This window comes from Heterocephalus glaber, unplaced genomic scaffold, assembly GCF_053883595.1.
Source record: "Heterocephalus glaber isolate CG9 unplaced genomic scaffold, H.glaber_assembly_v1.0 deba00001543, whole genome shotgun sequence".
In the NCBI taxonomy this organism is placed as follows: Eukaryota; Metazoa; Chordata; class Mammalia; order Rodentia; family Bathyergidae; genus Heterocephalus; species Heterocephalus glaber.
Genome location: NW_028258336.1, coordinates 4,064,155 through 4,082,348, shown reverse-complemented (window position 1 = coordinate 4,082,348; position 18,194 = coordinate 4,064,155). Strand labels below are relative to the sequence as shown.

General features: G+C 34.6%; 1 protein-coding gene across 4 annotated transcripts in view; it reads right to left on the bottom strand.

The window, feature by feature from the left end:
- Positions 1-1,343: 1,343 nt before the first annotated feature.
- Positions 1,344-18,194, bottom strand: part of Trim23 (tripartite motif containing 23) — a 42,212-nt gene continuing 25,361 nt past the window's right edge. For 2 of the 4 annotated variants that reach the window (XM_004862870.3, XM_087189550.1), the window contains 5 exons: positions 14,539-14,673; positions 8,375-8,504; positions 7,738-7,848; positions 6,238-6,362; positions 1,344-3,480 (listed from right to left, as the gene is read on the bottom strand). In XM_004862870.3, the coding sequence (XP_004862927.2) occupies positions 3,301-3,480; positions 6,238-6,362; positions 7,738-7,848; positions 8,375-8,504; positions 14,539-14,673 (681 nt within the window). In that variant the 3' untranslated portion in view covers positions 1,344-3,300. The remainder of the gene's footprint in view (positions 3,481-6,237; positions 6,363-7,737; positions 7,849-8,374; positions 8,505-14,538; positions 14,674-18,194) is intronic. The other 2 variants (XM_021243005.2, XM_087189549.1) reach the window with 2 other exon arrangements.

Below are 18,194 nucleotides of genomic sequence, written 5' to 3'. Positions count from 1 at the left end.
TTGTTCAAAAGTGTTACACTCCATAGTATTCTGAAATGTTTATAAACAATAACCAGAAGTGATTACTTTAGTAGTTTAAACGCAGGTCTATTATTTCTGTATCTTCTAATGTAACTAAAAAAATCTATGACTTCAAAGTCATTGATTTCACCACTACCCTTATAAGTTACTTTGTAACTATTAAGAACTAGTATTTCTGCGGGGAATGATGGTGTGCACCTGTAATCCCAGTACTCAAGAGGCTGAGGCAGGAAGGTCACTGCAAGTTCAAGACCAGTGTGAACTATGAAGCGAGACCCTGTCTCAAAAAACCAAAAAATCCAATTTCGTACTTGTTAATCCTTTTCATTTCTTACTCTTTTAGGGAAATGTACTCATATTTTCTTTCCTGTTAGCACTTTGCAAACTGAAAACCAGTACAGTTATATAAAAAGGTCATCAATATTTATAAGTTACAGCTGACTTTTTCAAGCCCCCCCCCTTTAAAAAATCTAAACCCAGAGCCTTGCATATGCCAAGCATGTGCACTACTAATGAGCTACACTCCCAACACTTCAAGCCAGTTTTTTTAAGTGATCTTTTTTTTTTTCTTTTTTGGTACTGGGGTCAAACTCAGGGCCTTGCGCTTGCCAGGCAGGTGCCATGCCATTGAGCAACCGGCCTCTAAAAGTGGTCATTTAAAATGCCATGTTCTTTAAACTTTAAAAAGCAGGGCCCAGGATTTAGCTCAGTGGTTCCGCTGTCTGCCTGGCTAGCACAAGGTCCCAAGTTCAATCCCTGGTACCAAAAAAAAAAAAATTTATAAAGCAGTAAGAGCTAAAAAGCTTCACACTGCTCACTACAAGGTTTAGCTCTCCCTTCAAAACACTTTTGTTACACAGTTGTATTATTAAAAGTGATCTAGAACATACAGAATACGTTATTTCTAAATTTTTGCTTCATCAAATAGCTAGAATTTGGTAGGCAAATCAGGTCCCCTCCCCCTTTTGTTTTATTGTTTCTCCTAACTACAGTACAAATGATAACTTTGTTGATTTTGGTGCCAAGGATCAAACCCGGGCCTCATGTATGCCAGGTACACCTCCAACCCTTAATGACTTTTTAAGTTGGCTACTAGCAGTAATACTAGATTCATGGTTCAAGAAACATATACAATAATGATAGGACTTCTCCTTTATAATGATTTTAATATTTTATTGCTGTCTGTACTGATCATGTATGTAAAGCAAATAATAGCTTCTGGTGGTTTTAAGCATTGCTGAATTATAAACCAAGGCTATATACTTGACAGCTGCTTTATATAATACATCCAATAATATTTAGATAATACAGGAATTCAGAGCTAGGAGGCAAATCTTAATATATTGTATTTAAAACATCTGTCATTCTTACATCTGACATTTCCCAGGGGACACCAGCACAGTCTTGACTAATGATTAGTGAAAGATTACAACCATAAACAGTAATTGGAGCTTGAAAAAAATATTTCTTTAAGAAAAATCAAACACAAACCCTACCAATATATATACATTATGCTCAGGCCTGAGCCAAGTTTTGAAATTGTGTTCACTTATATGCTGAGAATGAATTACAAGTTCAGCAAAATCAATGAAATAATTTATAAGGAAAGCAAATTCACACGTCAATGTTACACTTTTTTCAATTATCTAGTACAGAAAACAGTTCAAGGTCTCACAGGCAAATGGAACACCATTCTTATTTTTCACAGTACATTGAAATCAGTCAAATATTAAATAATTTAATTCCAAAGTATCACTTATGCACACAAACTACTTGTAACAGCATGGCCTTTTACTTGAAAAAGGGCAAAATATACTTATTTACATATTGCCCATAACACTGATGGACTTTAAAATGTTTTGTTTTCTACAATTATTGTTTAAAAAAAGTTTGAAGAGTGAACCAAACCTGCCACGTAAGTCACATCTTGTCATCAGATACACTGTCCTTTTAACAATTCAACTAATAAGACTGAAGAGGGAACTTCATCCCAAAGTATTAAAAGGATTAAAAAATACACAGAAAACTCTAGCTACTTAAATATAATAAAATCATGCTTCCATGAATATCATTTAAAAATGAGAAACAGTAAAGAGCACAAATTTTTTACTTTTATTCACAACACTGCATAACAAATGTAAACTTTGTGAAAGTTTTATTTCCTTCTGTAGATAGGTCTTTTCTCTTAAATTTGAGGCTTTGTCATGACAAGCCTTAATCATGTTTTTTTTGGTCGAATAAATACACTTGTTTTGGGAAATACTTTAAAAATAAGTAATAGGCATTTCCCATTGTTTGGAACAACAACTCTTTAAGGTAAAGATAGTTTTCTATTTAGTTCTCTTTTATGGAAAACTGACTACTGGTTCTTTGTGTGACTGACTATATTTTACCTATAGTCACTCCCACAAAGGATAGAATATTTTAAAAAGAAATAATATGTTGAAAAATGGAAGGACCAATTTAGAGCTCTGGACTAGGAAATAAGCCAAGGTGAAGATCAAATGACTCAGTTTTATTAATTACTCTTCAGTTTATTAGTACTAATTTGACACTCAGGCCTAGTTAGATAACATTTCATTCTCTATGGTTTTTACAAAATGCTTTAGGAGAAAACTTAATAAAACATTGTATAAAATATTAACTTTATAGCTTATAGTTCTTTGCACTAAAGATGTTCTATTATACTGAACACTGAAGTAATTGTATTACCCCCAAATGTAGTTCATTCTATTTCATTACACAACTGCCACATCTATTACTAAGTACTGCCAAAATTCAGTGAAAAGGAAAGTTAAAGAAGTTACGACTTCCTTGCTCTACACAGGCTCCACCAGGCACTCAGTTGGTGTATTTGTTTTTCACTGGGAAAAACAAAACCTTCACTTATCCTTTCTCTGTGACAACTTTTTTCCCAATATATGGGATAACATATAATCTGGAAAACTTAAATATACTTTTTAAAAAGACAGTATATCTAAGAAATCTCTATTTAACCCAATCTAATCTGCTTCGATAACTGAATTTTTTTTTTTTTTTTTGTACTGGGGATCGAACTCAGGCCCTTGAGCTTGCGCAGCAGGCGGCGAAACCACTGAGCTAAATCCCCGGCCCGATAATTCAAATTTTGTGAGAGTAATTTTTTAAAAGCAATAACATACTTCATTCCCAACCCAAGATTCTTTTCTATGCACATCCTTTTCGTATTTGTGATGTAGAATTTATGTGTTATGTACAAAGTAACTGTTAACCACAAAACTAAATAACTGGCATTTGAAATCAAGCAACATCCAATACCCCAGCAGCTACAAGTTGCCTTGAGAGCCAGTCCAGCCCTTCATACAGGCCCATACCACTTCGAGCGTCACAGCCCTGAATATACCAGCTACGGCCACAGCATAGCTTATGGAGACTGAGAAGTTCAGTGATTTCTTCTACTGACAGAGCTCCAGCGACATCCTGAAAGATACATATATACACAGTGTATTTTTTTCAGTCCATCCAACTTATCATTTTTGTTATTTTTATACAGAAGTCTATTGATAGCATTCTAACAGAAACCTAAACAAAAGTTATAATCAGGATTCATCCTTCAATAATTATCCTGAAAGTAGTAATAGAAAAGAAGTAGTTTTGGCTAAAATGTGTGTATGTGTAAATATATATATTTTGTAAGCACAAGGACCCCAGTTCGATCCCCAGTACCAAAAAAAATATGTATATATATATATATATATATATATTTTGTAAGAATACTCTTACAATGAAATCAGTGAAGGCCACGCAACCTGAGTGGAAGATACTAAGTCATCATAAGACATCAGTTACAAAAAAAGAAATTAACACATATATAATATTAAAAATGGTTTATACCGAATTTATGTGATAGTTTATCACATTTCCCAATTTAAACACCCTTTATTCCTACTTCTTGGGAGCAATAATCAATAACAATTTCTTACATAGTTTTCCAGAAAATTTCCATATTAATGCACACAAACATAAAAATAAACATACTTTAGAATTTCTATAACCTGCAGGATTTTTTTTTACTTAACATGTTGACTTAAAAATAAATATCTTTGGGCCGGGGATTTAGCTCAGTGGTTTTGCCACCTGCTGCGCAAGTGCAAAGTCCCGAGTTCGATCCCCAGTAACAAATAAATAAATAAATAAATATCCTTCTATTATCAGCACATGCAGACTTTCTACATTAACATAAGAATTGAATTCTACTGTGTGGATGCAACACAATTTATGTAACTAGTCCTACACTAAGTATTTATTGAAGTCATGCTTACATGCTATTAAAAATTTTTATATACAGTTGGCCCTTTGTATGTTTGGGTTCTGCATTACGGATTCAACCAGCAGATTGAAAATATTCCAAAAAACCTACATCAGTACTGAGCATGCACAGTTGGTTTTTAATTATCAATATTTCTGGACTAATAAAGTTTAGCCAGGTGTGGTGACACAATCTAGAGGGTGCGACAGGAGGACTGCCATGAGTTTGAGGCCAGCCTGGGCTACATACTGAGTTCAAGACCAGCCTAAAACTATATAGCAAGACTCTGTTTCAAAAAACAAAAAAACCCCACAAAGCAAATCAAAAAATCAATACTAATAATGAAGTTTAACTATTAACATAGAATTTACATTGTATTATGTATTGTAAGTAACCTACAGGAGACTTGAAGTACACAGGTGGATATGTGTAGCTTAACATGCAAATACTATGCCATTTTATAAAACGGACTTGAGCATCCAAAGATTTTAGTAGCTACAAGAGGTCCTGGATCCAATCCCCATAGATACTGAGGGAAGGCTACACACATACATATAACACACTCATACATGTATGTATTCATGAGTTTACATAACATTTACAAAATGACTTGTAGGATAACCTTTGGATATTTGTCTATAAGATACATTACACTGTAGATTTTTAGGGTAAAAGGGTATATGCATCCAAAACTTTGACAGATACTGTCAAACCGGCCTCTAAGAAAATGCCTAGGGCTGTGGATATGGCTCAGTGATAAAAAGCTTGCCTAGCATGTATGAGTCTCTGAGTTTGATCCCCAAGACCAAAAAAAGCCTCAGTTTGATAACCACACCAACAGTGTATATGAATCTTTGTATCTTATGAAACAATTATTAACTACCTGATAGGTGTCTTATTTGCATGTTATCCAATGTAAGCATAAATATCAGTTCTTAATTTTGCCCCCTTTTATTTGTCAAGAGAAAATTCTTTACTCTTCATCTTACTCTTCCCCTCCTATGGTATCTATTTGACTTCACTTCTACTCAACTCCTATATGTACTTCAAAGCATTCTCATCCTCCTGGAAGCTTGGGCTCAAGATCTAGGAATCTTCATATACATTATTTGCAATCTTTTATTCTCCCTATTCAGTCACTAAATTTTAATGAATTTACCTCCATACATTCTCTTTGGCCTGCTTCTGCCTTTCTCCTCCTCAAACTCTGGGTCTTAAGAGTCACATGAATTATTTTAGTAGTTGACTGCATTTTATTTAGTCCCTTGTCCTGATTCATTGAACATTCTGTCCCCCAAATTAGTCTTAAAACACTGATAGAGTCTCATCACTCACTAGTCCAAAAACATTCTGATGATTCTTTGTTCATAGACTAAAACCTAAATTTTCCAATCGAGCTCAATCTGATCTTGACAAAGTGACTGCATCTGTTATTCTAGATTTTTTCATCATCCTCTGCCTGTACCTCACATACAGGTCCATTTGATTATCGTCCCTAAAAACACTGTGCTATTGTTTTCTATGCCGGTAATGTTCTTTGCTTTACAGTCAAAGTTCCACCCATAATTTTAACTCCTATCTTAAACTCAAATCCTAATTTTTATAAATCTTAAAAGATCTCGCCTTTATTAACCCTCTGTATCTCCCCCAACCCTTTTTCACTCTCTCTCCCCTTATTCCCCATAATGCTTTGTTAATATTACTGAAGTTACTTCCAGTTTTCTTTGTGCTAGAATCTCACAGGTGTTCACAATACTGGTGAGCAATAATTACCTTCTTTTTTTTGTATACTCCAAGATACCCAGATGCATTCAAAATACACAGAAATTTCATAAATAACTTGTAAAGTGATTCTCTTTAAAAATTTTTTCAGCTGCTTTATGATACAGAATACACAAACTACTAAAATAACTAATATAACACGTTACCTGTTTGTTGGCAAAAATCAGGAGCAAAGCATCTCGGAGTTCTTTTTCTGTTAACAACTTTGCAAGTTCACTGTGTGCTTCATTAATTCTGTCTCTGTGACTGCTATCAACAACAAATACAACAGCTGCCAAAAACATTTAGTTAATCACTTGTTAGGCTTCAGTGAATGAACCAAATATTTAATGCTTTGTTATATTATTGCAAGAGCTTGTTTACCAAAACTATTTTCACATGAAGGCTGCCTACTTAATGATAGGAACATGTACCAACAATTAATGGTATTATCTTGAGTAGTTCACATTACTTCACTGGTTTAATTTTCTATCTATGACAGGACTTACTGCACTTCCTCTATCAAAAACTGCTCTGTATATTAATATTTTCCTCTTAATAACTGAAAATAGGCTTCTCATGATCTACCTACTGATGCTACTTATTTGAATTCTACTTCCTTTACAAAGATAATCTTCAAATAATAAATATCAACATATTTATCTCTCCAAGTATTCCTCTCTGTAAGCTAAACATCCCCAGACTTTCAATCATTGCTCACATTCCAAAATCCATATTTTCTGTGAATTATGATTCATACTAAATGTAATTATCTGGTGCCAGGGATGTAGCTCAGAGGCACAGTCCCTGCCTGGCAAGTGCAAGGACCTGAGTTTGATTTCCGGTACCAAGAAATAAAATAAAATAAAATAAATAAATGTAGTTATCAAAAATTCCAAAGTAAGAGTTATCTAGTCTCCCTTCTAGGTGGCAAATAGGATGACAAATATACTGAAGTTTCTTGTCGGGATCTAAAAGGCCAAAGTTTAGAACTGGGCCCAAACATAAATAGTACGAAGGTGAAAGATATGTGATACATACACTTTGGTCAAGAACAAGCTAGTCGGGCATGGTGGTGCACACCTATGATCCCAGCACTGGGAGGCTGAGGCAGGAGGATCATTGTGAGTTCAAGGGCAGCCTGGGCTAAATAGTGACTTCAGGGCCAGCCTGAACTACAAAGGGAGACCCTGCCTCAAAACAAATAAACAAACAAACAAACAGAACAAGCCATTGTAAGTCCTCTGAAAATAACTAACTATAAATTAGATATTGGTGCTACTGAGGGATTATAACAGGCCAAATGTTTAAATGGATTGAACAACAAAAGCATATACCACAAATTCAACTTTTTACCATTATATTGCCAGTGATCACAACCATATAAATACTAATAATGTATGTTAATTATTAACACCAACCAAGTTATAAGTGTAATCACCTAAACATTACAGTTTTTAAGTCTATAATAATGGTTTATCATGAGTAAGCCAAAATTACATATCCTAGGCTTACCACTATCAATTTTTTAAAAAATAAGGGCCTGATCACTGATACACATTCAGGTATTTAAGCAATGTTTAAATATTCATTTCACTAGTTAAATTAACTTACCAAGAACCATCATCCTATAATTTTTTAAAATTAGGACACTATATTTTGCTTACCTTGAGTATTGAGGTAATAATGTTTCCACAATGGTCTTAATTTGTGTTTTCCACCTACATCCCAAATGGTGAATTTTAGATTTTTATATTCTACAGTTTCCACATTAAAACCTGTTTTTAAAAAAGTTATTTTTTATACTATATGTATGTTACAATGAATAACACATCAAATACAGGCAACTCTGTAATTGTGATTCATGGATTATCTGCATGTAGCAGTATCTACTGAAGCCCAAACGACTTCACTCCTAATCTTGCATGAGATATGTATATCTTCAATGGTTGCTAGCCCTCTATACCTCTACCAGGATCCTTAGGGCCTTGGAATCCATGTATCTGCCAGCTCTGTACCACTACACTATTTCCCTCAGCCCTAACCTTCAGCCAGGGTCACCAATCCTCTATTCCTTGTAACTGTCCCACCAATACTCTATTCCTTTTTACTATCCTATCATCCACATTTTAATGCCATAACCACAGAAACTTGCATTTTTATCTCTAAAATGCTGGTGTCTTAGAGCCAACAAATACCTCATCTGCACTACAATCAGTATCAAATTAAGACCCAGCTGTAAGCTATGGTTTGTCTATAAAATGTCCAATAAAGTTAAAAAAAAAAAGCAATACTCTTACTTACCAATTGTTGGAATGGGCTGCATGAACTCATCTTGTTTTAACTTAAACAAAATAGTGGTTTTTCCAGCACCATCTAATCCCAATGTAACAACTCGAATTTCCATTTTGGGTCCAATGTGAACTCTATTGTCCTATAATTTAAAGTTTTAAAAACTTTAAGTTTTGATATGGAGTTACAAAATAATGGCATATACACCTTTTGTTAATGAAACACTTTATTATTTCCATGTCTCTTACACATGCCTCCACATTTCATAATCCTCTAAATCTGATGTTCTCAAGGAGATAAATTCTTCCCCCTGGCTAAATCTGTCCTTAGTAAAATTGACCACTTTATTTTCACATAAGTGGAAGAATAGGGCTGGAGATTTAGCTCAGTGGCTCCACGCCTTCCTGGGAAGCACAAGATCCTGAATTTTCATTCCCAGTACCAGAAAAAAGAAAAAAAAATTGAAAGAAGTGGAACAATAAAACACACACATACCCACTTCATTTTCTCAAACATTCTAGCTCAACTGAAACTTTTTTCAATAACATATTTTTATGCAGTAATAGTGCTAAACTACTTAATGAAAACTGCTTCTCAATTCCCAGAAACATCTACTGTTAACAAGTGAATGTACATCCTCCCATTTTTCTATGCATACAATGGCTAACATACACACAAAAAATATGCTTATAAAAACAAGTTTGGGGGGGCCAGAGATGTGGCTCAGTGGCTCACCGCCTGCCTGGCAAGTGCTAAAAAAAAAAAAAAAAAAAAAAGTACCTCCTCCTAGGACTGGGGATTTAGCTCAGTAGTTCCCGTCAACTGCCTCGCAAGCTCAAGGTCCTGAGTTCAATCCCCGGTACCAAAAAAAGAAAAAAACAAGTTTAGGGGCCTGGGATTTAGGTCAGTGGTGCCGCTGCCTGCAAGTGCAAGGTCCCAAGTTCAATCCCTGGTACCAAAAAAAAGAAAAAAAACAAGTTTAGGTCCGGGGATGTAGCTCAGTGGTGCTGCACCTGCCTGGCAAGCACAAGGTCCTGAGTTTGATCCTTGGTACCAAAAAAGAAAAAAAAAAAAGCTTAATACTATACAGTGTAACTATCATTGCTCACTGAACAGATTATAGATTCTTTTATTTTGAATACATGGACCAACTTTTTTTTTTAATGGTTTCATTATATTCCATGGACCACAATTTAACCAATTCCCTACTGTTTAATTTTAGATCATTTCTCATTTTTTGATATTAGAAAGAATGCTGTAATGAACATATATAGTGAACATTCCAAGGCGTGTGCCTTCTGTCCCACTTATCACTTTTCAAAGTAAGGATAAAAATGGTACTAAATTTACATAGGTACAAACAGAAGGAAACTGCAAAATACTAGTAAACTTTATTCAACAACAGATTAAAAGGATTCCAAACCATTATTAAATGGGATTTATACCTAAAAGGCAAGGGTGGTTTAACATCAATGTAATATACCATTTTAGTAGAATGGTTCACAAGAACAATATGAACATCTCAACTAATGCAAAAAAAAATTTGACAAGATTCAACATGATTTCATGATAAAACCACTCAATAAACTAGGAATAGAAGGAAAACACCTCAACATAATATAGGCCTACAGATACCATCACAGTCAATGAAAAACTGAAAGCTTTTCTTCTAAGAATAGAAATACAATGAAGATATTCACTCTCACAATATCTATTCAGCACAATACTAGACTAGAAGTCCTAACCAGAACAATTAAGAAAAATAAAATGAAAGGCATCCAAATCAAAGAGAAATATAAAATTCTCTTCACAAATGACATGATCTTACATGTGGAAAACTCTAAGCAATTCCATAAAAATGAGTCTATGAATCCAACAAAGATGTAGGACACAAAATAAACATGCAGAAATCAGGTGTGTGAAAAAGCAGGAGTAGCTATCCTCTCTGTAGATCAAGTGGATTTCAAACCAACACTGATTAAGAGAGACAAAGAAGGACACTACAAAAATCAGGTGTGTGTTTCTACAGTAATCAATGACCCAAAAAGGATATTAAAATAATTTCATTAATAATAGTATGAAAAAGAATAAAATACTTAAGAATAAACCAGGCAAGAAACTAAAAGACTTCTAAATTATAAACCACAAAACACTGCTAAAATAAAGAAGCCATAAAAGAAAAGCATTCCATGTGAATGGATTAGGAAATTAATATTGTCATATACAGTGTCAATACTATCCAGTACCCAGTGGTGGCTCACACCTATAATCCCAACACTCCGGAGGCTGAGGCAGGAGGATTGCCATGAGTTTGAGGCCAGGCTGGGCTACATAGTGAGTATAAGGGTAGCCTAAACTACATAGTGAGACCGTGCCTAAAAAAAAAAAAAAAACTATCCAAAGTGACATGCAGATTCAATCCAATCCCTATCAAAATCCTAATAACATAGGATGGGAGTTCAGCCTTCCTGAACACGAATAACAAACTCACTGACAGAGAAATTAGAGAAACAATCCCTTTCATAATAGGATGCAAAAAAATGAAATACCTAGGAATCAATCTAACAAAGGAAGTAAAAGACCCTCACATTGAAAACTACAGTACTCTGAAAAAAGAGATTAAAGTGAATATCAGAAAACAGAAAGATATCCCTTGTTCTTGGATAGGAAGAACTAATAGAGTGAAAATGGCCATACTTCCAAAACTGTTATACAGATTCAAGGCAACGCCAATCAAAATCCCAACACCCGGCCGGGGATTCAGCTCAGTGGTTCCGTTGCCTGCCCCACATGTGCAAGGATCTGAGTTTGATCCCCGGTACCAAAAAAACAAACAAACAAAATCCCAACAGCATATCTCACAGAATTAGACAAAGCAATCCTAAAATTCACTTGGAACCAGAAGAGACCTAGAATAGCAAAGGCAATTCTGGGCAACAAAGGCAAGGAAGGAAGTATTACAATCCCTGGCTTTAACTTATACTACAAAGCTATGGTGATTAAAAACAGCATGGTACTGGCAACCAGGACAGACCTGAGGATCAATGTAGCAGAATAGAGAATGTAGAAACAACTCCAGACACACTCAACCACCTCATCTTTAACAAAGAAGCCAAACACCTTCACTGGAAGGAAGATAGCCTCTTCAATAAATGGTGCTGGAAAAACGGGCTTTCCACATGTCAAAGATTGAAATTAGACAAATATCTTTTACCATGTACTAATCTAAAATCAAAATGACTCAAAGATCTAAATATTAAAACACAAACACTAAATCTGCTGGAAGAGGGAATAGGTAGAACGTTTGAGGACAATAAGAGTAGGCAAAGACTTCATGAACAAAACCCAGGACATACAGGAAATACTACAAAGAATCAACAACTGGGACCTCATCTTATTAAAAAGCTTTTGCAGAGCAAGAGAAACCACCAACAGGGTGAAGGGACAACCCACAGTGTGGGAAAAAATTTTTACCAGCTATTTATCAGACAAAGGACTATTATCTAGAATATATAAAGAACTCAAAATAATCAGACCCCCTAAATTTAAAGACCCAACCCAAAAATGCGCATCTGAAATGAACAGACACTTCTCAGATGAAGAAGTAGAAACAGCAAATAAACACATTTTAAATATATTTTAAATATATTTCAATATCACTGGTTATTTGAAAAATGCAAATTAAAACAATGCTGAGATTCCATGTCACTCCAGAAAGAATGGCTGTCATCAAGAAATCAACCAATAACAAATGCTGGCAGGGCTATGGGGCAAAAGGAACCCTTCTCCACCACTGGTAGGAGTGTAGACTGGTGCAACCACTGCGGAAACCAGTGTAGAGAATTCTCAAAAAATGAAAACTGGAGGTTCCATCTGACCCAGCTATTCCCCTTCTTAGTATCTTCTCGAAAGAACTAAAAGCATCATACCACAGCAATATATGCACACTCATGTTTATAGTGGCACAGTTTGTAATAGCTAAATCTTGGAACAGCTCAAATGCCCATCAACCAACGCATGGATAAAGATGTAGTTCTTTTTGTACAATGGAGTATACTTTGCCTAAAAGGATGAGCTTCAGACATTTACAGCTAAATGGATGGACCTTGAGACCATAATCATAAGTGAAATAAATCGGTCACACATGTTTAAATACCTCATTGTTTCCCTGGTGTGAAAAACTAAAAGTGGAAACAAAGACTAAAACATATAACAGATATGAGAAAATGGAAGAAAATGTTCAAATGGGAAGGGGAACAAGAAAGGAGAGAGGAAGAAAGGAAGAAAGGGACAAGAAAAAAAAAGAGAAAATAGAAGGAAAGTATGGAAACAAAGCTTTTGTACTTAGGGAGGGGAAGGGGCTTGAAGGAACCGGGGAATGGGAAAAAAGGGGCAGGATGTATTATGTACAGGTGCAAATTCCCTATAGTGAGTCCTATCATTTATGCATGCTTAAAATATACCAATAAATGTTTTTCTATAAAAATAAAACAAAGCAAAAAATGTAGAGATATGACAACCCTTGTGCACTAAAGGTGGGATTATAATATGGTATGAAAACTATGGAAAATGATTCTTCAAAAAATTAAAAATAGACCTACTAGATGATCAACTTGCTATCTTCACTTCTAGTTATATGTCCGCAACAGCTTAAAGTGTCTCAAAGAGATATTTGTAGTATACCCACATTCAAAGCAGCACTTAAAAACCAAGAGGTGAAAGCAACTTAAGTGTCTACTAATAAATCAATAAACAAAATAAGGTATACACATATACAATGAAATATTATTCAGCCAAAAAAGGAGTAAAATTCTCTTACATTCCACAACATGGATGAATTGCAGAGACATTATGCAAAGTGAAATAAGCCTGCCACAAAAAGATAGATAATGTAAGGGCTGGGGATTTAGCTCAGTGGTTCTGGCGCCTGCCTCACAAGCACAAAGTCCCAAGTTCGATCTTCGGTACCAAAAATAAGTACATAAATAAATAAAGTTATCTTTTAGCTAAATAAAGGGATTAAAAAATATCACTATATATTGTAATGCACTGATTTTGTAGACTGTATAGTTAAGTGAAAAGATAGAAAAAATGTGTAAGGTATTCTACTTTTCAATGTGGGCAGTATGAGTACAAATATACAAACACATTTTTTAATTTTTTCACTTTTTTCAAACAAAGAATAAAACTAGGAAAAATTCTAGTTTTCTATGGAATAAAAATTGCAGAGGGAACAAGGGTAGAAGTTAAACTTCTCTTAAAGAACACTGCTTTGCAGATTTGATTCTAGACCTTGTAAATTGTTTCACAGAATTATAAAACAAAGTTAAATTTTAAAACTACCCCTAAAAATAGAAAAATAGAGCTCACAAACCTTAGCAAATCAAAGAGAATCCACTATAAAAGGAGAATTAAATATATCAACCAAATGCCAAGTAAGGGCTTGCTTAGATTCTTTCTCAAAAAATATTAATTTGTTTGGAAATAACCTGGGCAATCTGAATATTAAATGGATACTTGATAACATTAGTGAAAATATTAGAGATTATTATTAAACGTTTTAAGTATGATTTTATTTAATCTTTGAAAAAGAATCCCTATTTTTGGAGATGCACAGTAAAATATTTCATAGATAGGATGATATAATATTGGAGTGAAATCATATGATGCTAGAATATCCTTCAAAATATCCTAGAGACTGCAGGTAGAAGGTGGAAAAAAGAACACAGGACATAAAAAAGCTTGTACTTGTTAAACTGGATAATGAATACAGGAAAACTCATAATTTTTTTCTATTTTCCACTGATTAAAAGTTTTCTTAGAAATGCTTATTATATTCATTTGATTAATAAACACTGTATATACATATGGGATTACCATAAAGTATCCCATAAAGATGTACAAATTATAAAAATAATTTTTTTTAAAAAAAGAACCTGTTCTCCTTGGGAGGAAATGTTTTTCGTAAAAAATCCTGTAATTGGGCCTGGAGATTTAGCTCAGTGGTTCCACTGCCTGCCTTACAAGCACAAGGACCCGAGTTCAATCCCCGGTACAAAAAAAAAATCCTGTAATTAATTAATTTCTTAGTTATATTTTTGTGCTGATTATAAAGAAATGTAAATCAATTATGACTTGTCTGAAAACATACCTAAAAATAAAGCGTGGTACATTACCTTTGTAAAAGTGACAGGGATGCTGGCATCCAACTGAATATGATCTGCAACCTCTGTAAACTGCTGTTGCTGTTTCTGCAATGTTTCCAATAATCTTGTAATTTCCTGTTTTGCCAAAACAACTCTACAATCATCCTAGAAAAGGGACAACAGTATTTCCCATAAACTTTTTCTTTTATTAAAGAAATAGAGACCACTGTCAGCTTGGAAGAGAGTTCCATTTAACACTACAGAATTCAGCTATTAAATGTAATTTTGACTAGAATTACAATACCTGAAACACTAATAAAAAATTTAAAGATTTAACAGCAGAAGAATGAATAAATAAACTGTGGTACATTCACAAATGAACCCTGTATCATGAAGAAAATAAAACACAACTAAATGTGATGATACGAATTTTGCAAATATAATGTAGTCTAAGACATGGCATGGAGAAGACATGGCATGCAGAACTCATCCTGTATAATTCCATATATATTAACTATCAAAACAAGCAAAGTAAGTATGCAGCAGAAGTCTGAAAAGTGTCAAGTGTGCTGGCACATATCTATAATCCCAGCTACTTGGGAAGCTAAAATAGGAGCACGCAAATTTGAGACCAGCCTGAGTAACTTACACCCTGTGTCAAAAATAAAAAGGGCTGGGGATATAGCTCAGTGGTACAGCACTTGCCTAGGACACAAAAGGCACTGGGTTCAATTCCTATTACCAAGAAAAAAAAAAGCAAGAAAGGTCTTTACCTTTGCAGGGTTAGGCAAATAACAGGGGGGACTTCTGAAGTATTGTCAATCTTGTTACTTGGTCTGAGTGTTGGTTACACACTAGGTGATCAACCTGAAAATTTAGCCAGCCAAACATTTGTGTACACACTTCTGTATGGTCATTCCACTTTTATAAAGTTTAAAGAACAATATATGTATTGGTTAAAAAAAAAAAGGACAAAAATCCAAAAATCAAACCATGAAGTTTCCCTCTCACTCTAGATCACCAGGCCCTCTCAAAATACTTTCCAGTTTCCTGAATATTCTACATATATATACACCAATATAATTTTCAGAGAAAAATGATCTTCTGAGCTAGGGATATAGGTCACTGGTAGAGCACCTGCCTAGCCTGTATGACACCCCTAGGTTTGAACCTCAGTACAACAAAAAAAGAAATGAAAACAAAAAAACGTCTCAAGGATAGGTAAGCTCTATAATAGCAGGAGTATTATATATTTCTCATTGTTTAATACTTATATTAGTTGATAAAAATTCTATTATAGTTGCTCAGAACAAAGTTTTAATTTATTCTTGCTTTCTCTCTCCCTCATACCTCACATACAATCTGACTCCATAACCTGTAAGATATCCAGAATTTGGGCACTTCTAACACCCAGTATCCAAACCATTATTACGTTTCTCCTAGAATTATATGAACAGTTCCCTGTTGAACTCCTTCTTTATATCTTCAACCTCCTTCAGTCTATTTTTTATACATCAGCCAGAGTGATCCTTTTAACAAGTCATTCCTGTGCCCAAAGCACAACGATTGCCCCTTCACCATCATTAAAGCTGAAGTCTTTACAATGGCTCACAGGGCCTTCCTTACATATAATTCTGTATGACCTTGGTATGGTTTATATGTAGATGTCCCCCCAAAGCTTCAAGCACTCAGAGGTGGGGCTTTTGGGAGGTGGCTGGATATGGCGGTGGGACATTCATCAATGGATTAATCTACTGATGAGCTTATAGCTAATATGAGATCTTGCGAGGTGAAGCCTTGCAAGACACAGGTGGGACACAGGCAGCACAACCTTGAAAGGTCTATCTTCCTCCCTCTTCCTTTGTTCAAAGCCAGCCTAAACTACATACTAAGATCCTGTCTCATAAAAAGAAAAAAAAAAGAAACAAAGCAAACAAAAACAGAAAAAAAAAACTACTAGAAGAAAACATAAGGGAAACATTTCAGGACATGGGGCAAGTGGTGGCCAAAACTTCTGGGATAAAAGCACTATAAAATAAAAGTACAAGCAACAAAAACAAAACACACAAACAGAAGTATATCAAATGAAAAAGCTTTCACACAACAAAGTAGTCAACAGAATAGAAAAACAATCTATAGGAAATAGCAACATATTCCCAAATAATCCAAAGAACAACATGAAAAGATCTGAATATACAGTCCTCAGAAGATGCCAAAATATCCACTGGTTATATGGAAAAATGTTCAACATCACTAATCATCAGGGAAATGCAAATCAGGACTACAATGAGCCAGTTAGAGTGGCTAATATCTAAAGGTGAAAAGGTAAGTGTTGGTAAGTTTGTCTAGCTATATTGCTCAGGCTGATCCTGAACTCCTGAGCTCAACTGATCCTCCTGTTTCAGCCTCCCAGGTGCAGACACTACAGGCACACATTGCTGTGACTGGCTGTTGATCGGAATGTAAACTAGTAATTACAGCCACTATGGAAAACAGTATGGATGTTTAAAATTAGAAACAATTACTATATGATCCAGCAATTCCACTACTAGGTATATCTTGAAAGGTAATTAAATCGTTATGTCAAAAAGATATCTGCACTCTCATGTTTATTACAGCACTACTCATAATAGTCAAGACATGCAATCAATATGAGTGTCTATCAACTGATGTGTGGGTTAGTAAAATGTGCTCTATATTCGAGGCCATAATGTTAAGTGAAATAAATCAGACACACAGGTCTAATTACATTGTTTCTCTTGTGTGAGAAACTGAATGGGTAAATGAGTAAAACAGAGGATAGATATTGGGAAGTAGAAAGAACAATGTTCAAATGGGAAGGGGACAATGCAGAGAGGAGGGAGAAAGTAAGGAAAGGAAAAGAGATTTTAAAAAAGATAATGGAAGGGAAAAATGGAAACAAGCTTTTGTAAATGGGGAGGAGAATAGGGAAAAAAGAAGAACTAAGACATATTATATACAGGTACAAATCTCCTATGATGAATGTGATCATTACATATGGCAAATACGTACTAAAAAAAAAAAAGAAAAGAAAAAGAAAAAAAATGTGGTGTATTAGGATGACCTAGAGGACTTTAGGACAAGTGAAATAAGGCAGGTGCAGAAAGATAAACACCACACTATCTCAATCATATATGAAATCTAAAAGAGTTGCTCTTGTAGAAGCAGAGAATACAACAGTGGTTATAACAGGTAAGAGAAATGAGTTCTAGTGTTCTATTACACAGCAGGGTGAGTATAGGATGACAATAATATACAGATTGAGTATTCTACATCTGAAATGCGTGGGACTAGAACTGTTTCAGATGTCAGGGGTTTGTAGATTTTAGAATATTTATATAGATTTTAACAGCTGAAATTTGATATCTGAAAATCTCCAAACCCAAAACCTTTTTCAGTGTCACGCTGCTGCTCAAAAAGTTTCGGATTTTAAACCAGGCATGGTGGCACACAATTGTAATCCCCATATTCTAGGAGGCTAAAACAGGAGAATCACAAGCTCAAGCCCAAACTAGGCAACCTAACCACTTAGTGAAACCCTGTCTCAAAAAAAAAAAAAATCAGATTCTAGAACACAGATTTTTTTATTTCTGGATATTGAACCTATATTGTATATTTTGAAATAGTTTAAAGGGAGGGTTTTCTTTTCTTTATCTTTTAAATAT